Below are 22,190 nucleotides of genomic sequence, written 5' to 3' on the forward strand. Positions count from 1 at the left end.
ATGCACATACCCGTTTGAGAAGAGCATGGGCAACTTTTTTTCTGATTCTGCCGTGGTGGGCGCCAGGGCGGTGAACGAGAATTTACAGTGGGGTAGAAATGACCCCTGTCTGTTCCGCCCTTCGGCGTTCAGGGGACCCTGCGATCGAACGAGTGGGCCTACTTTCCACAGCGTGCAGGCCGAAAGAGCCCGGAACTTACTGGTTAGGGAGCCCCGAGCCACTCGGCTGCTTTGGATTTCCATTGTGAATAAATTGTTCGATGATTCATCTACACGCCCAGAAACCTCACACCACCGGCGCATTTCTCTGTGCGGTTGCGCAAACAACACAACACAGCAACCACCCAACATGGCGTCTTTCGCACCCAGCTTGCGGAGGCTCGCACTGAGGGCATCTCCCACGTTCTCTGTATGCCGACAATGCCAGCGCCAGCAGCCTCAATGGCAGCGCTCGTCCCCGTCTCGTATCATCGACAGCATCGCACGATCCCAGCAGATCCGAAGCTTCAACCAGACCAAGGCGCCGTTGAGCTTCAGTAGTAATGCCATCGCCGAGAAGGCCTCCCCGATTGCCGAGCAGGCTGCCGCGGCGGCGAAGGAGGGCATTAAGAAGAGCGCGTGGCCCGAGACAAATTCCAAGTCCGTTGGCTACTGGCTTGTTGGCAGCGCCATCAGCGTTTTTGGAATTGTTGTCTGGGGTGGCCTCACGAGGTTGACTGAATCTGGGTATGTCTCCTTCTATAATTGGCCCATCTATGACTTCTGCGACCTGTAGCTAACACCAACGCAGCTTGAGTATCACCGAATGGCGTCCCGTAACCGGCTCCCTCCCGCCCCGAAACCACGAAGACTGGGAATCCGAGTTCGAAAAGTACCGCGCATCCCCTGAGTTCAAGCTCCTCAACCCACACATGGACATGGCCGAGTTCAAGAAGATCTACTTCATGGAGTGGTCCCACCGCCTCTGGGGTCGCTTCATCGGAATGTCTTTTGTCCTGCCCACCCTGTACTTCATCGCCCGCCGCCGTGTTACCCCCAAGATGGCCTTCAACCTCTGTGGGATCTCCTGCCTCATCGGCTTCCAGGGCTTCATTGGCTGGTGGATGGTCAAGTCGGGCCTCAAGGACGACCTTTTCGCTCCAGGATCCCATCCGCGCGTCTCCCAGTACCGCCTGACCGCCCATCTCTCTACGGCCTTCATCTGTTACTCTTGGATGCTCCTCTCGGCCCTCTCCATCTTCCGCACCCGCCGTCTGTTGGCTGACCCCGTCGCCGCCACCAAGGCCTTTGCAGCGCTACAGAATCCGGCCATCAAGACATTCCGCCGCCTCTCCTTTGGTCTCGTCGCCCTGGTCTTCACCACCGCCATGTCCGGTGCCCTCGTCGCTGGCCTCGACGCTGGCCTCATCTACAACGAGTTCCCCTACATGGGCCTGGGCCTGACCCCACCGTCCAAGGAGCTCTGGGACAACTTCTACTCCCGCAAGGAGGATGGCTCTGACCTCTGGTGGCGCAACATGCTCGAGAACCCCAGCACCGTCCAGCTGGACCACCGCATCCTTGCCATGACCACCCTGTGCTCCATCCTCTCCCTCTTTGCGTACTCCCGTACCCGCCGTGTCGCTGCCGCTCTCCCCAAGGACGTGAAGAAGGGTGTTCTGGGCACCGTTCACCTGGTTCTGATGCAGGCCGCACTCGGCATCAGCACCCTCATCTACATCGTCCCCGTCCCCTTGGCTGCGGCTCACCAGGCCGGCGCCCTGGCACTGCTCACCGGCGCCTTGGTTCTGGGCCACCGCCTACGTGTGCCCAAGTCCACGCTAGCCATGATCCAGAGGCGGATCAAGTCTGCCAAGTCCCAATAAGCTTTCGTTTGAGCGATCTCTAAAAGTTACAGTTGCCTTGGCTAGCTGCACTCTGGCAGCAACAGCATTTGCATTATGGCACCTGATTCACACAAGTAAATATGTATAACAACACACTGTGGCAATACCAAACGTTGGATGGGCACGGCTAGACCCTTTGAGGTGGCCTTTATGCAATTCCTGTCTATCCTATCTCAATTTTTTTTTGTTTTGAAAGAGAAGCTCAACTCCTAGACTATGGAATGTCTGCCGGATATCACTGGTAGTTACTTGATGTGCTCTCACGAGTAGACAATCATACAAGACGATCTGTCTTGACATCCAATCCCATTGTTCCGGACGAATATTCTATTTGTGGGCTGTAACTTGGCTTTAGTCGAGGTTTCATAACGACGAAGGGGTGGGGGTTTGACTCACGAATTCCCTCCTCAGGGACGGGCTTGACACCGACAACCTCGGCGGCAGAAGCCTTCTTCTCAGTTTGCTTCTCCTCTTTCATGAAGGGGAAAGCGAGCACCTCACGGATGCTGTAGTTGTCGGTCAAGAACATGACCATTCTGTCGATTCCCATGCCCCAGCCACCAGTAGGCGGCAGACCATACTCGAGCGACATGCAGAAGTTCTCGTCGATGAGCTGAGCCTCATCGTCACCCTGATCCTTTTGGCGGGCCTGCTCCTCGAAGCGCAGTCTTTGGTCGAAGGGGTCGTTCAACTCGGTGTAGGCGTTGACAATCTCCTTCTTGCACACGAAAGCCTCGAAACGCTCGCACAGACCGGGGGTCTCGCGGTGATACTTGGCAAGGGGACTCATGACCTGCGGGTGGCCGAAGATAAAGGAGGGGTTGACGCATTGCTCCTCGATGTACTCACCAACAAGCTTGTCAATCATGCGGGCGTTGGTGAGGGGCGGCGAGCACTCGAGCTTCATCTTCTTGAGAACCTTCTGGAGGAAATCGTTGGTCTCTGCGGTGTGCAGCTGGTCGGCTGGGGGAAACTTCTCGCCCGTGGCCTTCTCAAGCTCGGGGATCATCTCAAAGCGCTTCCAGGGCTTCTCCCAGTTGACCTCGTACACCTCGCCGTGCTGGGTGTGGAATTTGGTCTTGTAACCGCCGGTGAGATGCTTGACAAGGCCACTGACCAGCTCCTCGGTCAAGTCCATAATGTCGTAGACATCCGCGAAGGCTTGGTAGAACTCGCAGGTGGTGAACTCGGGGTTGTGGGTAAGATCGATGCCCTCGTTTCTGAACTGGCGACCGATCTCGTAGACGCGGTGGAGACCGCCGACAACAAGCTCCTTCAAGTAGAGCTCGGGAGCTATTCTCATGAACATGGTCATATCCAGGTCGTTGTGGTGTGTGACGAAGGGAGCAGCGGTAGCACCACCAGCAATGGGGCCCATCATGGGCGTCTCAACCTCGACGAAGTCTCTGTTGTCGAAGAATCTTCTGATGTAGGTGATCATCTTGGATCTGGTGATGAGGATCTGACGGCTCTTGTCGTTCATGATGAGATCCAGGTAGCGCTTGCGGTGGCGCTCTTCATGGTCCTTGAAGCCGTAGTACTCGTCGGGGAGAGTGTGCAGGCAGGGGGTAAGGAGAACGAACTCGGTGGCAAAGATGGACAGTTCACCCTCTTCACCCTTCTCAATCTTGGACTTGGGTGCCGTGCGGCCGGGGTATCCGATGATACCAACAATGTCACCACGGCGGAGGTGAATGTGCTGGTCCTCGAAAGACGGGCTGCCCTCTCTAACCTCCTGCGCCTGGGCCATAACCTGGACCTTGACGCCCTCGGCGCGGATGTCGTAGAAGAAGAGCTTGTTGCCGGAGGCTCGCTTGTTGTAGATACGAGCGCCCACACGGATAACCTTCTCCTTGTCATGCTCGCCGGACTTGAGGTGGCCGAAGTCCTTGACGAAGTTGCGCAAGTCGTAGTCAGCTATGTATTGGGATCAGTATATAACTTCGCCCAGGGTCACGTTGCGCAGATCTCACTGTGGAACTTGTGGGGGTAAGGGTTGGGAGACTTAGTCTCGCGCAGTCTGTCGCAATATCGTCAGTCCTAATGCACGTAGCACGAAGGCCTCTTTAATAACACGCACTTGTTGATGGCGCGAGACCGGTTCTCGAAGTACTGGCTAGGGTCCAGGTTCTTCTCGTCGGCTTCGGCGTTGCCCTTCTTGGAATTGCCGGCGGGCTTGGGAGGGGCGGCAGCGGCCTTCTTGGCCTTCTCGGCTTCCCTCTGACGGGCCTTCTGGCGCTTCTTCAGCTCCGTCTTGGATACCATCTCGCCGGTGACATCGTCCTTGAGAAGGTTGACGGTCTCCTTGACCTGCTCGGTGGGGGTCTCGGAAGCGCTGGGGTCGGCCATGATTGCGATTTGCTGTGTCACGGGAAACCTTGTCAATAAAAGACGATGCCGTGGAGAAGTTGGGTATTGTGAATGGGATGCCCGGGTATTGAATCGACTCACCAAAATTTCCTGCGTCTCGCGGTCGAAGTTTTGTAAAAAAATTAGTTACCAGTTGGGACGAGGGGCAGCAGCAGTGCATTGGTTACAGCGGGGTAGTGCCATTGACTCATTTGCCCTGACTCACCGCCCTGGATGGAGGGGCAGTGACCCGAGTGGGGGAGGGGTACTTTTTACCGTGTCGTCCTTCCTACGACACTGTCTTTTTCGCACTGCCACTTGAGAGGGATGAAATATGTCTATTCCGGTCCAGCTAACTGTGATAACAACGACCAACCCGCCAAGGGCTTTTATTTAAAGCTCTTTGCTGTACCTTGAACTTATGTAAGCCTAGTTTCTGAAAGAGCATTGCTTACGAGCGACCTTGGCTTCTTGCTGTGTAAGCCAAAGAGGTGCTGCGCGTAAAGACTTGTCGTACGAGACGTCATCATCAGAGAGTTTTACCAGCAAATGGACGACTTTCTGTGTCGATTTTATGGTGCTATTTCTTCTACTTCAAAATTAAATCTCTCGCTGAGAAGGACGACACTGTACATATTTTCTGTTGGACAGTGGTGAGCATGCCAGTCACGCATTCACCCCAAATTCCCACTGCGGTTTTAGAAGGGCTTTTTCTATGAGCTGAAATCTTCCAATTGGATATATACATATGATAAGTTACAATAAGGTTTACCAGATTTTGTTGGTACAGGGGTTAATAAAAGCCGGACTATTACCGATGCTCGCTGTTCAGTTCTACTGCCACGCAGATCCTAGGACTTCACAATCAAGCCAAATATATATCACACCAGATAAAACTTCCTATCAACCATCAGCAACAGTAACTTCTCAATGAGCATGTAGACGTAAACTATAAGCAATCCATGATTCAGTGGCAGAACGACGCAGACTAAGGGGCAGAAACTCTCGTCCTTAATAATAGAAATTCCGTTCCAGGGTCTTTCAAGTTTTTAGTGTCACTTTCGAATGACAGTCGTTCTAATTAGTATGGAAAAATTGTGATTTTGCAATACGAGTACCATCTGAGAAGCTCTTGCCTCATCGGAACATATATTAGACACATCACTAGACATAAGATCATTCCTCCCCCTTCTTCTTCTCTCTCTCTCTCTCTCTCTACTTTTTTTCCTCTTTTTCTCTTTTCTCCCTCACTACTTCATTGAGAAAATTGTGTACTGTGAAACAACTTCAGTTGTAGGTACGTGGAGGAGAGAACCGGAAAGAACGATCCATCTCTAGGCCTAACTTCACAACTGTGCCTCTAAGATATTATCCAACCAGGGATCTTTCAATCAGATCAACCCATGTGAATTGCCATCCACACTTCAACAAAACACACAGCCCGAATAACAGCATCTGACATCGGTCAGACTGCCTCAAAGCAAGATATTGCTAATGGAAAGGAAACAAGACAATTGCGGCCCGTCTGAGAGCCATGAAGAAAAGAAAGTTGCCGACTTTATTGCTCAAGCATATCACGTTTTGTGAGATACCTTTAATATACCCCATGCTAAACGTCCCGTCTTACAAAATAATCAGAAATCACATCTCTTACCGCCTTCGGGTTCTTCACCATATACTTGTCGGTCTGAACATGAACATCAATGTCACAGCAATCCCACCTAACGACGAAACTGCTCCAGATGTGTGGAAAGCGAATCGCCAAGCCCTCAAGTCGCAAGTTTTGTATTTTTACGATGTCGCTGATGCAATTCTCATCATGGCATCGGCCACTGAAAACCACCTTGATGCCGCATGGCATGAGCAATTGATGAGTGATGTTATTCATCTTCGACAGAGAATATTCCTTCTCATGGCCCAGGAGCTATACGACTGCCTCGTCGGCAAGGGAAAAGGAGTCGACAGACACAAGTAGCTGGGGAGGGGGGGGGGTTACATTCTTGAATCGAGGCGGTGGTAGAGGAGACGATGTTCAGGCATGCGAAATGACAGAGGGTGGGTGAACAAAATAATAAATTAGAAGAACATGGAAGAAGTTAGAAGTGAGGCAGGAAAACCTCGTCTCCTTTCTTCAAGAACAAGAACTCTTTGGGAGGCAGTCTCCATGGAATCTTACGAATCATACTTGTTCATGATTTCCTTCAACCGGTCAAGAGGCAGTGCCTCAACCTTGTGTCCGCGAAAACCCGTCATTGTCTCGGCCGAGCACAAAGCGTTATATATGCTTTCTTCCGTTGAATCTGCTGCCGCTTCCAGCAGTCCATTGATACTGGTGTCCTCGATCGCCTCAATCTTCAGCGCCTTGGCCTTAAAAGGGTTATCCATCTCCTTCTGAACGGGAATATGATTTCCCGTTGAGAAGGCAAGAAAAATGTCGCCTGAGGGGTTATGGCCATAGCCGCCGACCCTCGACAGACCAACCGTTGCCCTTTTGGCAAGTCTTTCGCATTGGATCGGTGTCAGAGGAGCATCGGTCGCAATGATGACGATGATGGAACCATCCTTCTTGTCCTTATGACGTGCCACATCGGCCTGCGCCTTGGCTCTCTCCTTCTCGAGTACACGACCAACAGGGAAGCCGCCGATACGTAGGTGACCTGCCCTTCCATAGTTGGCTTGCACGAGCGCGGCGACGGTGTAGTTCTTTTTATTGCCCTCGCTGTCGAAGCCTTCAACAAGACGACTACTGGACCCTGTTCCGCCCTTGAAGAAATGGCAGATCATACCCGTGCCACCGCCGGTGTTGCCCTCGGAAACAGGTTCATCTGTCACTGCCTCAATTCCTTTGAAAATGTCGGATGATTTAACCGCCAGCTTGGAGATGTTGTTCAGGTACCCATCAAACGTCTCGCCAACTACCGGCAACAAGAACCACTCCACTTCGCCTTTGTCGTTGGAAAAATGCTTTGTGGCGTACTCGTAGATGCCACGATAGGCATCGCCAACTGAGAACGAGTTGGTGAGTACGATGGGACTGGAAAGGAGGCCGGTCTCCTCGATCCAATGGGAGCCGGTTAGCTCCCCAGATCCGTTGAAGCGAAAGACACCAGCATAGCAGGCCCGGTTGAACCAGTTCCGGCGAGGGACGATGACGGTCACGCCGGTGTTGACTCCGTCTTCGGTGTGGATACTCTGCGTGGAGGCCAGCACGCCTGGAACGTCCGTAATGGAGTTCTTGGGTCCCGCTGGCCATGTTCCTAGGTGAAGATCCGGAAGGATATCGCGGATACGGCCGCGGGGAGTTGACTGGAGGGTCATTTTGACGCTGTTGGCTGGAATGATATTGAGATACCGAGATGCAAGAAAATGGCCGTGCAATTCAACTCCTCAACCTCCGATCACAATTGTGTCGGGTTGCGGCTCATTTTATACCAACCAGTACGATATATACTTTGATTTCCACTCATTCTCACCGAACAGTCATCGCGTTCCTTGCAAAAACTCAACTTTTCTGGCTGAAGGATCAAATTGACACCCACATCTGACTCATAGCTTATCACCACACGGAGAGTACGTTGTGGTCCATTGGCCAATAAGGCGTGGGGACAACAGCCTCGCGTAGTTTACCCGCTCGGCGAGCTCTTTTGGGTAGGTGGGTTGGAGAAACGTTGCGGATACAAGATATCAATTTTGATTACGTTACCGGCTTGCGCTTCCAGCGGGGTTAGGTAATGCAAATGAGTCGAACCGTACAGTTCTACTGTATGCTTTCGGAGGCCTTATTTATGTTATCCCAGAGTTGAGATTTGTGTCAGGGCGAAATGAGGTACATATATACCTCGGCAAAGGAGACCCACACTGACCGCTCGGGCGGCAAGTGGGGTCAGTATGCGGGGAAGCTGCTCCAAGCTGGGGAAGCTGGCCATGGCATAGGTCCCAACACGACTAGTCTGAGCGCTCTGTGCGGAGAAGGCGCATGGCGTCAAGACCGACATCGCTCCTTTCATCGCGCGTTGCTGCTTCACATTCCCCTCGAGCCGTTATCTCTCGCCTTTCGTCTCTCGTCCCTTACCTCAAATCCGGGAGCAGTCTTTGGCCACAATCCTTACACCTAAATCTGACATATCGCGTAGACCATTGACTGCCATCACACGCATCTACTTCAGACATGACGCCCTCACTTCGAGTCGTTCCCAACGTACGTTTCTTCCACTCCCGGCCCAGATTTTCGCTTACGATGCCTCCAGGCCGCATCTCGTGCCGTCTCCCTTCTGCGGACGATCCAGGCCCATCCCCCGTCATGCCCGTGTCACACCAACCCTGGCCACCACCACCACCATAACCCATTGAACTTCACCCCGCGGCCCTTGCGAACAAGGAACAGCAGCCGCGGCTTTGCCACACCGGTGGATGGAACTCAGAAGGAGTATGCTTTCGAGATGGCAGCCTCCTCTATTCGCTTCGGCCCGGGCTCTACGCAGGAGGTCGGCATGGACTTCGCCAATATGGGCGCCAAGCGCGTCGCTGTGGTCACCGACCCTGTCATCGATGGTCTCTTCGCCATGCAGCAGGTCCGCGAAGCCCTTGAAAGCGAGGGAATTAACTACAAGGTCTACAATCAGACCCGCGTCGAGCCCAAGGACAGCAGCATCCGCGAAGCCATTGACTGGGCCCGTCCCTTTTCTCCGGACGCCTTCTTGGCCGTCGGTGGCGGCTCCGTCATTGACACTGCCAAGCTGATGAACTTGTACTCTTGCTACCCAGACGCCCCCTTCCTTGACTTTGTCAACGCGCCCCTCGGCAACGGACGTCCCGTAGATAAAGCGCTAAAGCCCCTTATCGCCGTGCCCACTACCGCGGGAACCGGCTCCGAGACCACGGGCACCGCGATCTTCGATCTTGTCTCTAAGCGCGCCAAGACGGGCGTCGCCCACCGCAACCTCAAGCCCACGCTTGGCATCTGCGACCCGCTCAACACTCGTACCATGCCCGCCGCCGTCAAGGCGGCCTCGGGCCTCGATGTGCTCTGCCATTCTCTTGAGTCCTGGACTGCCATCCCCTACCACGAGCGTGTGCCCCGGCCCAAGAATCCCATTTTGCGGCCGGCATACCAGGGCGCCAACCCCATCAGTGATGTCTTTTCCTTCCACGCGCTGAGGGCTACAGTCAAGTACCTTCCCCGTGCCGTCAAGAACCCAGATGATTACGAGGCGCAGAGCGAGATGCTTCTCGCTGCGACGCTGGCTGGTGTTGGATTCGGTAACGCCGGCGTCCACCTCTGTCACGGTATTTTGCTTCGAAGCACCCCAGAGTGACCGTAGCTAACTCGAGCCTCCAGGCATGTCCTACCCCATTTCGGGTCAGAACCCAGGATACCAGCATGCTGGCTACAAGGTTTCCTACCCCATCATCCCCCACGGTGTCTCCGTTGCCGTCACCGCACCCGCCGTCTTCCGCTTTACAGGTGCCTCCAATCCGGAGCGCCACCTGCAGGCCGCCGAGGTCTTTGGTGTAGACATCTCGCGTGTCCGCAAAGAGGACGCCGGCGCGGTGCTCGCTGACGCGTTGACAAAATTCCTCGCAGACCTCGGTGATCAGCCGGCGGGCATCAAGGAGCTGGGCTTTGGCACTCAGCACCTGGATGATCTGGTGGAGGGAACGATCCCTCAGGCCAGGGTGTTGATGTTGGCGCCGGGATTGGAGACGGAGTTGGAGAAGGAGAGGGAGCAGTTGAGGGGCTTGTTTGAGGATGCTTTGGTGCACTCATGATGTTGGTGAGAACTGTCGAGAACTGCAGAGCATGGGAGCCGGATATGATCACGAGATCTTGGGTAACGAGAAAGGAGAGCTGGCTTACGTTGCGTTGTCCTGCTTGGGCTGCGGTGCTGAGGACTGGTACCAGGGAACTCTTGTGCTAACATTTCATCACGCATTATCAAAATGATCGACCCCGAAACTGAAGCAGTAAAAGTGCTCGATTCAAAACAGAGGCTGATACGCAAGAAAAACTTTTTTCGACTGATGGCCGGAGATGATATATACACAATGCAGTTATTACAACTAACCACCCCAGTAACATCCCCAGCGGAAGGGGAGAGCACTCTAGTACACCTCGAGGACGTAGCGGCCATCCTCCTTAAGCTTCTCGATCTCGTTGCGGGCATTGACCTTCTTGCCGCTCATCTTAGCCTCGGTGTTGATGGCCTCCATCAGCACGTCGGTGACGTCGGGCACGGGCCAGGTAGGACCGCACAGGTAGAAGCTGCCCTCGTCGCGGATGTACGACTGCACGACGTCGCGCATGGACTCGCGCATACGGTCCTGAATATAGATCTTGCGAGGTTGGTCGCGGGAGAAGGCGGCGCCGAGGTGGGTAATGACGCCGGCGTCGACGTAGGCCTCCCACTCCTCGCCGTACAGGTACTCCTCGCGCTGGTGTCGGGAGCCGAGGTAGAGCAGGATGGAACCGATCTCCTCGCCGCGGGACTTCTGCAGGGCGCGGTACTGGACGAAGGCGCGGAAGGGCGCCAGGCCGGTGCCGAGGCCGGCCATGATGAGGGGCGCCTTGGGGGAGGCGGGCAGCTTCATGACGGAGGGCTTGACGGAGGCGACGACGGTGGCGCCGACTGGGAGGGCGGAGAGGTAGCGGGTAGCGTGGCCGAAGCGGTTGCGGCCACGGGGGTCGACCCAGTCGACGACGACAATCATGAGGGCGACGGAGTTGGGGGTGACGGCCTGGGCGGATGCGATGGAGTACTCGCGGCGCTTGAGCGGGGAGATGATGCGGGCGAGGTCGTGGAACGCGGGGTGAGCAGAAGGGAACTCCTGGAGGATGTCGACGTAGGTGACGTAGTCGACCTCGGCGCGCTTCTTGAAGTCGACGGCACCCTCGGCGCCTCCGAGGCTGGCCAGGACGGCCTTCTCGCGCTCGTCCGTGGCGAACTCGGACAGGGCCTCGTAGAAGCGCTTGGGCGGCTTGCCGAGGACGTCGATGTTCTGCTTCAGGGACTGGTAGACGGTGCGGGTCTCGAGGGCGGTCGGATCCTCGCGGGCGGGCACCTGGACGACAGCCTCCGGATCGAGACCGTACCACTCGATGAACCCGCGGACCTCATCCTCGTCGTTCTCGGCGTGGATGCCGAGGGCCTCGCCGATGTTGTAGGTGAGGCCCGAGTCACCGAGGTCGAACTCGATGTGGAATATGTTTCGGTCGTAGGTCTGCGGGGTGAGGCGGCGGTTCTCTTTGACGGTGATGGTGTGCGTCTTGACGGGGAGCTCCGGGCGGAGCGAGGTCTGCGTGCCGTAGGCCTCCTTGAAGGCGAGTCCCTTGGCGACAGACTGCCAGTCGACAAGCTGGGAGGTCTCCTCGGCCTCCTCCTTGTCGAAGCCGACGAAGCTGTTGGGCTTGATGGTCGCGGGGAGGGGGCTGGCGACGACGTCCGCGGGCAGTTCGGCCCAGGCGGCCTGGGAATCCACCTTGCGCAGAGACTGGCCGAGGGCCTCCTGGATCTCAGTCAGGGAGAGAGCGAAGCCTTCGGGGAGGGCGACCTTGGCGACCTCCTCGGCGGTGATATCGGGGCGGGCGATCTGGAGGAAGGCGAACTCCAACAGGACCTTGACAGCCTTGGCTTCCTTCGAGACGGTCGACTGGGTGGTGTCGAGGACGTAAAGCTCGACCGACTTGTCCCGGACCTGTTTGAGGACGACGGCAGAGAGACGTTTCTCGAGGTCCTCCTCCTTGAAGCCAGGGAGGTTCAGGAGCAGCTTGCCGCCGGCCTTGACACTCTTGAGAATGTCGAGGTCCTTGAAAAGCTTCTCGTCGCCAACGGCGACGACGTCAGCCTCCTCGACGGCGTACGGGGCTTCGATGGCCTTCTTGGAGCTGCGGATGTCCGTGCGGACGACGCCGCCCTGGAGCAGGTTGTCGAACGACTCGTGGACATAGACATTGCTGGTGGACTCGCGTGAGAGCAGGTTGCTAACCACGGCGGGGGCGTCGGCAGCAACGGAGCTGTCGACATCCCAGAAGGTGTACTGGTGGGCCTGGACGAGCGCCGGGAAGGGCTTGGGCTCGGCGTTGGCGTCGAGGAGCTTGCCGAAGATGTCGGCAATGGCCTGGGGAGTCAGGGCCTCCGAGGCGGTGTACTTGACGTCCGATACCGCGGGGTCCTGGCGCCACTTTCCGGAGAAGGAGACGGAGGCCAGGACGTCGGTGTAGAGGGCGGACTGCAAAGAGGCGTCGTTGACGGACAGCTCATCCTTGACTTGGCCCAGGACAGCAATGGTCCTGGCGGACTCGGGGATGCTGGCGAGGAATGCCTCCTCAACAAAGGGGCGGTAGACGCGAACGTTGACGGCGCCGACCTTGACGCCATCGACGGCCAGGCGGCCGACGACTTGCTTCGCGAGCTGGGCCTCGGCGCTGCCGAAGACGACGAGGACGGCCTCGGCGTCGCTGTGTCCGTGGTACTCGAACAGGTTGTAGGCGGTGCCGAGCTCGTTGTTGAAGAGCCTCAGGAGCTCGACAACCTTGCCGGCATCATCGAGCCTCTTGTTCAGGGACTGGACCTCGGACGAGATCTTCTTGTACGTCTCGGCGACGCCATTCTTGTTCAGGGCGTCAGAAGCCTCGAGGGTCTTCTTGGCCAGCTTGACGCCGTCCTCAACGCCCAGATTGGGGGTGAGGGCGGTCATGAGGGTGGCCAGAAGGGCCGTGTGCTGGCTCTCGTGGTCCTCAGTGGGGTCGAGGTGCTTGTTGAAGACGTCCAGGAGGTCGGCGACCTTGGAGGAGATGGCGGCCCTCTCGCTGACGCCGGTTGACTCGGAGGTGATGCTGTTATACAGGTCCGCGATGCCGCTCCGGCCAAGGGCGTCGACGATACGCGAGGTCTCGCGGGCGAGCCTGACACCGTCGTAGATGTGCAGGGTGGGCATCAGGGCGGCCATGAGGGTCGCGAAGAGCGCCATGTGCTGCGTCTCGTAGGCGCTGGAGCTGGCGACGAGACCGAGACCCAGGTCCTCTGCGGTCCGCAGAGCAGTGTCGTAGTCGGGCACCAGGCCGTTGGCGGCATCGTAGTCGAGTGCCGCGACGTGGGCAACAAAGGGCGGGGCCACACCGTACAGCAGACTCAGCTGGTCCAACGCGCCGCGCAGGTTCTTCAAGCTCAAGCTGGGAGCGAGCAGGGTCTGGGGCAGGTGCCTCTTGGCCAGGTCAAAGTCCGGGCTGAAGATGTAGCCCAGGGCGAGGGCACCAGCACCGGTCCTGGTCTGCAGCTGGACAAGGTCGGTGGTCTCGCCGTGGATGTTCTGCTCCTTGGCCTCGGACCAAGCCTTAGCGGCGAGGTCGAGGTCGAAGGTCGGCGCCGAGTAGGAAAAGATCTTGTCGGATAGCAGAAAGGCGACCTGCTGGACGAGCAACTGGGCCGTCACATAGGTAGGCCCGGAGATGGAGGAGAGGGCCACAGGCTGGCCGAACGGGAGGGTGGAAGAGACCTTGTTCTGGGAGGCGGAGGAAGTCTGCGACTTGGGGGCGTCGAGCACGGCTGCGGAGCCGTTGCTCTCCTGTTGCTTGAATTGCATATTGGGAGGTTGTCTAGACAGGAAGTTGGGACGAAACAAGCGAAGACAATGCGACTGAAGATGGCCCAAGATGTACGAAGGACCAGGAGATAGAACCTTACCACTTGTAAAAGAATGGTGGCTGCAGAAGCGATTGGCACACTCAAGAGCAAGTAAGCTTCACTTGCGCCAACCCGAACGAGAGCCAAAAGGAGCTTCTTCGTTCCTAGGAGGGAGGACCTTGAGGTTTGTGGTAGGAAAAAGAGAAAGGTGCGAGTGAGCGATGAAGTATAGTCTCGATGGACTCTGAGCAGGATCCAAGCATATAACAAAAACCAAAAAAAAAAAAACGAAAGAGATGACGGGACAAGGGATGGGGGGCCCTTTAGCCGGACCTACCTCTCCACGCGTAACCACCGAGTACCGAGGAAAAAGAGCATGGCTATTTGTAAAGCAACAGGGGACCGGGCCTTGCGCAGCGCCCGTTGGCGTCTGCCTCTCTCACTCTTTTACACTCTCTCGTGGACTTTTTTCAATTTGGCGTGCGAAACTCGGCGTTTGGGAACTTGGTGAAGCTTAGAGAATTGCGACTAAGGAACAATTGCGCCATCGCGCGCCAATGAGCGCCCCGGCTGCACATGCGACGGGCCCACATTGCACCATTTCCGATCCACTCAAGCCCCCCCCCGGATCGGTGGCACTTGGATTACCAAACCCATCTGGTCTGGGCTTCGCGATTGCGTGCTCGACCGGCCGGAAATGCAAAGCCTCATGTTGCGGGCCTTTCGCCCCCAGATTCGACACTCCTCGGTGGCAACCCTTCCTCCCGGGGCGTACCTCGCAGTCCTCAAGGCTGTCGGTCGTCCCGGCCCGGCTCTCGGGCAGGCGGTACCCGCTCGGTGACGGTACCGGCTTCCGCTCCCGGCGAGACCAACCTCGCCTAATCCCCTCTGTACTTGATGATGCGACGAATGCTCAACACCTGGATTCCCAATAATCCAAACGGATCCAAAAATGTGGTGTTTATGAGTGATAGCCATTGTCGGGCTCCCAAGTGCCAGACGAAATGAAGTTGGAAGGGGATCAAACGCAACTTCTACGGGGTCTCCAGTGCTACTACCTTTGACTAGATGCCGTGTTAGGTGACTCAGCGGGTTGCTTCGAGGTAATACCTCCGACACCATTTAACGTCAAGGAAGAAGACGAGACGCCATTACACCTCAGCTTCATCTTGCTCGTTTCTTTGTCCGTCGTATTCTCGGCTCAGTTGCAACCTTTGATCGGAGCAAACAAATATGTCAGAAGCATTTGTAGCAACAAAGTCATTGAGCAGCGCAGCGCCTGTTTCCTCGCCCGTTCGCCCCGAAAGAGACGCAAAGACAAGTCGGTACAGCAGCATCTGCCCCAGCACGCGTGTTCTCTTTCCTGTAACCATATTATCTTTTTTCTTCTTCTTTTTACTCCTTTTTTTTTCTGCCTGGGCAACGGCCTAACTGGCTATTGCCTGCGCCCACATTTTCTTACTTTGAACATATTTAGTAGAGAAGATCCTAGAATGAGCAACCTAGTCATCGGCACATGTGCCCAACAATGTCTTCTCATATATCCCTGGGACGCATGTCGCAAGTCAGAACTTGATGTTTCTCACGATTGAATCTACTGTACAGCTGCTCTATATCAATACAAACGCAATAGTGCACCCTCTATTACTCGATCTTCTTCGCCCGGAACCCTACCCATGGGACTTTACTCCTCAAGGCCAAGGAGCTCAGGACCACACTGATACTGCTCAATGCCATTGCCAGACTAGCCCAAACCGGGTCCAAACGCACATGCTGCCCCCCACTCGTCGTAACCGGATACAAACATCCCGCGGCAATTGGGATCGCGAGGATGTTGTAGATGACTGCCCATCCAAAGTTGACTTTGATGCGCCTAAACACCGTTCGGCTGAGCTCTAGCAGCGTCACGACCGCGCGTAAGTCGCTGGTGACGAGGACAAAGTCCGCACTCGAGATGGCCACGTCGCTGCCGCTTCCTATGGCAATACCGACGTCGGCCTTGGTCAGCGCGGGGGAGTCATTGATGCCGTCACCGACCATAGCGACCATTGCGCGGTTCTTAGCATGCTCGCGGGTTCGCCCGACGCGTGCTTTGAGGACCGTCTGCAGGTACGTAATCTTGTCCGCCTTCTCCCAAGGAAGGACCTCGGCCAGAACATTCTGCGGGTCGATGCCCACAAGGTTGGCCACTGCCTTGGCGGTGACGACGTTGTCGCCGGAGAGCATCCAGACGCGGGTTCCTTGTTCCTGGAGCGCCTTGACGATGCGGACTGCCTCCGGGCGAATGGGGTCGGAAATGGACAAGGCTGCGACGAGGGTCCAGCGGGCGTCGGGCTTGGCCATGGCAGGTCTGACAGCCACCAGAGCGACCGACTTGGCCTCACTCTTCCACTTTTGAAGCTGATGAGAAACATGTTCAGCGAAGTCGGCAGCGTGATCGCGCATGAGAGATTCGTTGCCCACAATCATGTCGAAAGTCTCCTCGGGCTTCTCTCCGCGGTTCGTCGCCTTCATACCCTTGCCTGGGAGCTCCTGGAGGTCATCGACGTGGACCCAAGCGTCGGTCTGTGTGGTACAAAACGACACAATCGCCTTTGCCACCGGGTGGCTGCTGTTCTCCTCGATTGCTCGCAAGGTAGCCCAGACCATGCTAGACTCCAGGCTCGTGCCGTCTTCTGCGTCGAGATATAATTTCGAGTCGGTGACCTTGGGCTCTCCGCCTACGGTCAGTGTACCAGTCTTGTCGAAGACGACAACGTCAACGTTGCTGGCCTTTTCGAAAGCCTCTCCTCCTCCCTTGGCGAGGATACCATGCTTCGCAGCGAGACCACCACCGACAAAGATGGCCGTCGGAGCCGCCAGTGCCAGACCACAAGGGCAAGCAACAACAAAGACGGCGATAGCGAACTGCAGAGCAAAGGCTGCCCATCCGCTCTCCGAGTCAAGGTACCGCCCGGGAACAACACCAGCGTATCCGAGAATCATCCAGGTGAGCCAAGTGAGAACGGCAATCAGGGTGATGATAGGGACAAAGTACGCCGTTAGCACATCAGCGACGCGCTCCATAGGCGCCCTCTTGGTCTGTCCCTCGCGAACGATCGAGACAATCCGGTCCAGCATGGAGGCTCCAGCAGCACCTGTGATGCGAATCTGAATGGCAGAGTCCTTGTTGACAGTGCCTGCATGGACCTCGTCGCCAGGAATCTTCTTGATCAACCGGGACTCGCCCGTCAAGCTAGACTCATCGAAGCTGCTCTCTCCCTGGACTACAATGCCGTCTGCCGCAGGCGAAGCGCCATGGGGCACGCGAACGATGTCACCGTACTCGAGCATGTCAACGCCAACAATCGAGTCGGTGGTCTTTCCAATGGAATCTTTGGTGACGAGAATGGCAGTGGTCGGACGCAGTTTGCCCAGCATCTCAACAGCGTCACCTGTCTTAGACTTGCTGTAAGACTCGATCAAACGGCCCAGCAGGAGGAACAGCGTAAGGAAAACGACCGAGTCGAAGTAGAAGTGAGTGTCGTCGATCTCGACAGGCTTGCTGATAGCAGCAGAAATCATCTGGCCTATGGACGAGACGTAGGCGATGGTTGTGCCGAGAGACATGAGCATGTTCATGCTTCCGAACTTGTAGAAACGTCGAAGGATGGGCGTCTTACTTCCCCGACGCCACAAGTTCCTGATTTCCTTGACGGCTCTGGTATGGAATACGTCGGCTCCGAAGAAGTAAACAGGCGTGGCGAGGACGAACAGGGCAAACTGCGCTCGGTTGAGACCCGAAGTCCATGGCTTCATGAGGTAATGCTTGCCATGGTCCGAGTCGGGAACCAGGCTCATGTACACGATTCCAATGATGAAAGTGGGAATAGTCACCAGGAAAGTCAAGTAGACTCGTCGGAGAAGCTGTTGTTGGTGCTTTTGGGTGATGAGTTTGGATCGTTCTTCGAGACTGGGAGGGTGGTAGATGGACGCCTTGAACGAAGGGTCGGCGGCATCGATGGCGGACAGAATGTGCCGGATGGTGAAGGACGGGGCGTCGGGTGTGTATCTGACGGTAACCAGAGGCTTCTCGTGAGTAGGCTGAGAAACGACCTTCAGTTGATGCGTGAAGGATGTGAGAGAGTGCGTCACTCGGCTGGGACAGTGTTGACAGTAGAAACCCTCGATCAGGATCTGGACAGTTCGCTGCTGTGCGCCCTTCTCCTCAGACCTGACCCTCGTTACGGTATCCAGGGTGGCGTCGTATCCCATGTCGTCGATGGACTGGACGATCTCGTCCTGCTTGCCCTCAAGGGTGTAGTCGATCGTGGCATTGTTCGCAACCAGGTTTACCGAGACATTGGAGATCCAATCCTTCTTATTCAACTGTTCTGTGATGGTGTTGGCACAGGAGGCGCACGTCATGCCGCCGATGGCTACAGTCAACCTCCACTTTTTGCTCTCGCCGTCTTCTTCACTGTCTCCATCGGCATTGTCGGTGAGTTCTGTGAGAGCGTCGAGGTTGGCATCATACCCCATATTTTGAATGGCCTCGGCGATCCTCGCGGTGTTGGACTTGTCAGCAAAGTCGACCGTGGCGCTGTTGGTGACCAGGTTGACGGCGGCACTGTCGATCCAATCCCGTTTGTTCAACTCCTCTCTAATGGTGTTTACGCAAGATGCACAGGTCATGCCGCCGACAGAGAGGGTCGCTCTCCATTTTGTGCCGTTTGATGCCATGTCCCTCACAGTGGCAACGCCATTGCTTTTGCTACTTGATTTTCGCAGGCCGTTCTGTTGCGGTGTTGTATGAGATGGCGCACCTCGATCCGCGCAATGAGACGGGTCCTCGCTATGAGACGAGTCCTCGGATTCACGGCACTGCTTGCAATTGAGAAGATGGGCCTCCCGCTGCGCTTCAGGTGATTCCCTAGACCATCTAGGCGAGAAGGAAAGCAGCCCGTCAAGGGCACTGCCGTGAGCGGGAGCATTCACCACGGGTCGTGGCTGGCTCTGCGTGATTGCCTCCAGGTCCGTGTCGGTAGCAGCCGTGGTAGTGACACCGCAGATCTCAAAGCCAGCATCTTGAAGTGACTTGGCCATGCATCGGATGGTGATGTCAGGGGTTGGCGTGTGTCTGTGTTCAATGGTGACGACGGAAGTTACAACGTTTGGTGAAACCCAGATGACATCGTGGCTAGACGATTCCTGAAGAGCCTGCTGGATCGACGAGACACATGACGGACAGTGTAGGTTCGCCAGCAGGAAGGAAGTAGTGATGCGGGAGCTCCTTCCGTCGTCCATAGTGACAGGTCTGCAAACTGGTCAGTCAAGTGTCTTGTGATAGTGGTCGTGGTTGTCGCTATAGTATCTGCGCCTGATATACGAAGGAATCGACAGGCACGGTACACAAGGGATGGGAGCGCGGTGCTGGACAGCTGCTAGGAATGTAGCGAGATAGCTGTCGGCGAGTACGAGCTTACCGAAAGGGTGACGGAAAGATATCAGGTGGTTGAATGGGCGGCAGAAAGATGCCCCCTCCGGTCAGGCGTCAGCGGCTACCTTCCCTATGATGAGTATTCCTGCGGTTCTGTACAGTAGGTATACAGGAGACTCTCGAGTTGATGATGGAATGAAGCAGAATTTCAGGGTCGGTTGATGGGGAAAGAATGGATGATGGATGATGTTGTTTGTGCTCCAAAGCCCCGTGTCCGATTTTTCCCAATGTCTGTCTGACCGTGCACGCACCGATTCCGCTCAGGGGGGAGGAGATGGATTAAAAGCACCAGGAAAAATGGAATCTACTGTTTCATATCTGGTGCCTGGCCATTGCTGCGCATCGGTTTGACTTTTTAAAATAACTTGGCGGCAATTGTGCTGCTTTGAAATGCTTGATAGATTTCGGTCTTGCCTCTTTTGGGTGCGCGTTTTGTGCGGTGCAGAATTTCTCAGGTGCTGAAGTCAGCTGTCCACTACGCTCCTCGATAGAAACAGTATACACACTGTCCTATCGTATATGGTTTGGAGACATGAGCACTGTGACTGCACTGTGGTTCAGGCACAAAAAGCGCAAGTTCTGACGTAATCTGCTCAAAACAGGTCTGTTCGAGTTTCATTCGGCTGCCTTCAGGGGCGCATGGCAGGCACGTTGACACGCCAAACTGAGCGCGCTTGTGGCATGGACCTGCCAGGAAACGACGTGAAGCTTCCGACGGCATTCCATCTTCGCCCATGAACCAGCACCTAAGCTGATATGCCATGGTGTGTGGTGTACACTACAAAATTCAGTTGCAAATCTGGCCGGCAGCGCCTAAGCGTCTCTCTCCGCAATGCGCTAACCGCTAGCCGCAGTTGGATCCACTCGGTTTCCGATTTCTACTTAAGTTGTAAGCACTTGGAACACCCACCTAAGCAGTCCAACCCTCCCCCACGGATCTGTCGTTCCTGTCGATCTCGGAACCTGCCGTTCGAGCCTGAGTTGCCGTTGTGAGCAAATTGCTGGCCATCCAGGTCCCTTTGGTTCTCGAGATCGTGCGGGAGAGTGCAGCACGCCGCCTATCCTGTACCTGGGCGATGGTGCTGGGGAAGGACGGAGCCCACAAGGTGAGTGGATATGCCACACGCAGGGACTGGTCCACGAGCAACCTTATATTGTGCCGGCATCCGAAATGGCCCTGAAGAATGCCCTGTTTGCGTCCGACTGTGAATCGTCTATGCATCTATGCAGGGGCACCAAGAGGGACTTGGTAGGAACTCGCTAGGGCACACACCTTCCAATCGTCCGGGTCACAGGATATTTGACCGACGAACAACGCGAACATATCCGAAACAAGATGGCCTATCGAGCTTGTCGATAAGAAACGCGGTTCGAGCCAAGGTTGTGCCGAGACTGGACAAACCGCTGAGGCTGTGCATGCCCTTGACACTTCACGACCATAATCGACAAACATCGCGTTGGACACGGTGCCAAGCCTCTGTAATTGCCAATGGCGGGTCGATCAACATACTTTCGGCGTCTTTACCTGTGATCCGGTTTTCTGGGTACCATATACGGGCTGCGCCAGCTTCACCCTATCCGCAATGGTTTAGGAATAGTGTACCCTAAGGTTTTGTAATGGCAGGCAACGAGAATGTTTCCCATGCTTGTGTCGCCAAGAAAACACAAAAGCACTGGTGACTATGCGACGACGCCCTCGACCATCCTCCCGTTGGTATTCGTGGGGCTGAGCCGGCGCAGCACCGCTCAGCGGGCTGTTAGGTTTAATAGAGCCTCGGAACAAAGTGGCGCGGGCAAGCATGATTTTACACAGCTACTCGGGTTTGTTGGAAGAGCTGCGCGTGTGACCAAGGGAAATGAATGAATTGTGAGAGCCACGTCGGCAATGAGTCTGAACGATGATGCCCGCAGCAGACCCAGTTCGCGGTTTGCCCAGACGGAGCACTCGGGGCTTGCAACGCGGCCGTGTGTGGCGGGACCTCGGGCTACCAGACAGGGATTCGGGTGGGTGGACTGGACCTGTGCACGAAGCGACCTGTGAATTGGCCCCATCTACGAATCCGGGAGGGGGAAGGGGGGCGCGGTTATGCCCAAAAACCGCGGCACCACGGGCGTTGGGTAAGCTGATAGGCATACACGTGAACCAACAGCAAGGAGATTCCGTAATGCATTGCGCACATCGAGCGGCACAGGTGGCATATTGCGGGAATGGTTCAACCTCTCAATAGGTAGACAGGCATCCGACCGCCAAGCTTATTGGCTCCGACCTCGTGACTCATCCCCAGCCCCCGATCCGGACTACAGACCCGCCCCGACCGCCCGCCGGCCAGCCAGCCACGGTGAGTTCCTCCCTCACCCAGGCAGCACGCACGACACGGGCAGGCCTCCCCTAGGCACTAAGGGTATGATGGCTACCTCTGCGAACCATCCTTCATCGACACGATCGTGGACTGTGGACATGATCGGAAACTTCATCCACTTTCACGAATGACTGCCCAGCGCCCGCTTTAGCAATGATGCACATAGTACATAGTAAACACGATTCGCCGATGTGGGGTCGGAGCCTAACTAGATCCTGATTCCTGCCATCGCCCCCCCCCAGCCTCATCCTCCAACGAATGTTGCACGCCCGACGACGCCCACATATCCCATACCGCGCACACACACACGCCCCTCTGGCGAACCCCCTGACCGACTTTTCCCCCTCCTCTAAAGGGACAACGGGTATACGTCCACATCCAAAGCCCAAAAATGGCCAAGGATGCGGTGCCTCTGCAACGACAACGGCTGTTGGTTTTCCTCACCTACCAGGTCGAGGATTCCTCCCGTACGGAGCACACACGTGTACCGTTGCCG

General features: G+C 56.0%; 7 protein-coding genes across 7 annotated transcripts; 2 read left to right on the forward strand and 5 right to left on the reverse strand.

The window, feature by feature from the left end:
• Window positions 1-349: 349 nt before the first annotated feature.
• On the forward strand, window positions 350-1,865 carry LY79DRAFT_516685 (cytochrome oxidase assembly protein; the record flags this gene model as incomplete). The annotated part of the gene is made up of 2 exons (XM_060554846.1): window positions 350-726; window positions 791-1,865. The coding sequence occupies 2 exons, from the start codon at window positions 350-352 to the stop codon at window positions 1,863-1,865; spliced, it is 1,452 nt and encodes a 483-aa protein (XP_060413542.1).
• A 295-nt stretch (window positions 1,866-2,160) lies between these two features.
• LY79DRAFT_516771 (lysyl-tRNA synthetase) lies at window positions 2,161-4,235 on the reverse strand (the record flags this gene model as incomplete). The annotated part of the gene is made up of 3 exons (XM_060554858.1): window positions 2,161-3,803; window positions 3,860-3,906; window positions 3,967-4,235. 3 exons carry the CDS (start codon window positions 4,233-4,235, stop codon window positions 2,161-2,163), a joined length of 1,959 nt encoding a protein of 652 aa, XP_060413543.1.
• Window positions 4,236-6,407: 2,172 nt separating this feature from the next.
• Window positions 6,408-7,553, reverse strand: LY79DRAFT_516564 (peptidase family S58; the record flags this gene model as incomplete). The annotated part of the gene is made up of 1 exon (XM_060554831.1): window positions 6,408-7,553. The coding sequence occupies one exon, from the start codon at window positions 7,551-7,553 to the stop codon at window positions 6,408-6,410; it is 1,146 nt and encodes a 381-aa protein (XP_060413544.1).
• A 574-nt stretch (window positions 7,554-8,127) lies between these two features.
• LY79DRAFT_555641 (iron-containing alcohol dehydrogenase) lies at window positions 8,128-10,195 on the forward strand. Its single transcript, XM_060557945.1, has 3 exons — window positions 8,128-8,433; window positions 8,483-9,521; window positions 9,574-10,195. Exons 1-3 carry the CDS (start codon window positions 8,404-8,406, stop codon window positions 10,002-10,004), a joined length of 1,500 nt encoding a protein of 499 aa, XP_060413545.1. The 5' UTR covers window positions 8,128-8,403; the 3' UTR covers window positions 10,005-10,195.
• Window positions 9,944-14,140, reverse strand: LY79DRAFT_227575 (FAD binding domain-containing protein). Its single transcript, XM_060551647.1, has one exon. It carries the CDS (start codon window positions 13,812-13,814, stop codon window positions 10,338-10,340), a length of 3,477 nt encoding a protein of 1,158 aa, XP_060413546.1. The 5' UTR covers window positions 13,815-14,140; the 3' UTR covers window positions 9,944-10,337.
• Window positions 14,141-14,355: 215 nt separating this feature from the next.
• LY79DRAFT_555645 (uncharacterized protein) lies at window positions 14,356-15,406 on the reverse strand. The gene has a single exon (XM_060557946.1). The coding sequence runs from the start codon at window positions 14,975-14,977 to the stop codon at window positions 14,468-14,470; it is 510 nt and encodes a 169-aa protein (XP_060413547.1). The 5' UTR covers window positions 14,978-15,406; the 3' UTR covers window positions 14,356-14,467.
• Window positions 15,407-15,499: 93 nt separating this feature from the next.
• On the reverse strand, window positions 15,500-19,141 carry LY79DRAFT_516678 (heavy metal translocating P-type ATPase; the record flags this gene model as incomplete). Its single annotated transcript, XM_060554845.1, has 1 exon — window positions 15,500-19,141. One exon carries the CDS (start codon window positions 19,139-19,141, stop codon window positions 15,500-15,502), a length of 3,642 nt encoding a protein of 1,213 aa, XP_060413548.1.
• Between the last annotated feature and the right edge of the window lie 3,049 nt (window positions 19,142-22,190).

The sequence above is a fragment of the Colletotrichum navitas genome, assembly GCF_030913465.1.
Source record: "Colletotrichum navitas strain CBS 125086 chromosome Unknown LY79scaffold_34, whole genome shotgun sequence".
Taxonomy (NCBI): domain Eukaryota; kingdom Fungi; phylum Ascomycota; class Sordariomycetes; order Glomerellales; family Glomerellaceae; genus Colletotrichum; species Colletotrichum navitas.

What these genes read in the sequence shown, in the direction of transcription:
- LY79DRAFT_227575 (XM_060551647.1), bottom strand. Translation starts at nt 13,814, where the DNA reads ATGCAATTCAAGCAACAGGAGAGCAACGGCTCCGCAGCCGTGCTCGAC.
- LY79DRAFT_555641 (XM_060557945.1), top strand. Translation starts at nt 8,404, where the DNA reads ATGACGCCCTCACTTCGAGTCGTTCCCAAC. An exon ending in CACTTCGAGTCGTTCCCAAC is followed by an intron (nt 8,434 to 8,482) that starts GTACGTTTCTTC and finishes CGATGCCTCCAG; the next exon opens with GCCGCATCTCGTGCCGTCTC. An exon ending in CGGCGTCCACCTCTGTCACG is followed by an intron (nt 9,522 to 9,573) that starts GTATTTTGCTTC and finishes TCGAGCCTCCAG; the next exon opens with GCATGTCCTACCCCATTTCG.
- LY79DRAFT_555645 (XM_060557946.1), bottom strand. Translation starts at nt 14,977, where the DNA reads ATGGTGTCGGAGGTATTACCTCGAAGCAACCCGCTGAGTCACCTAACA.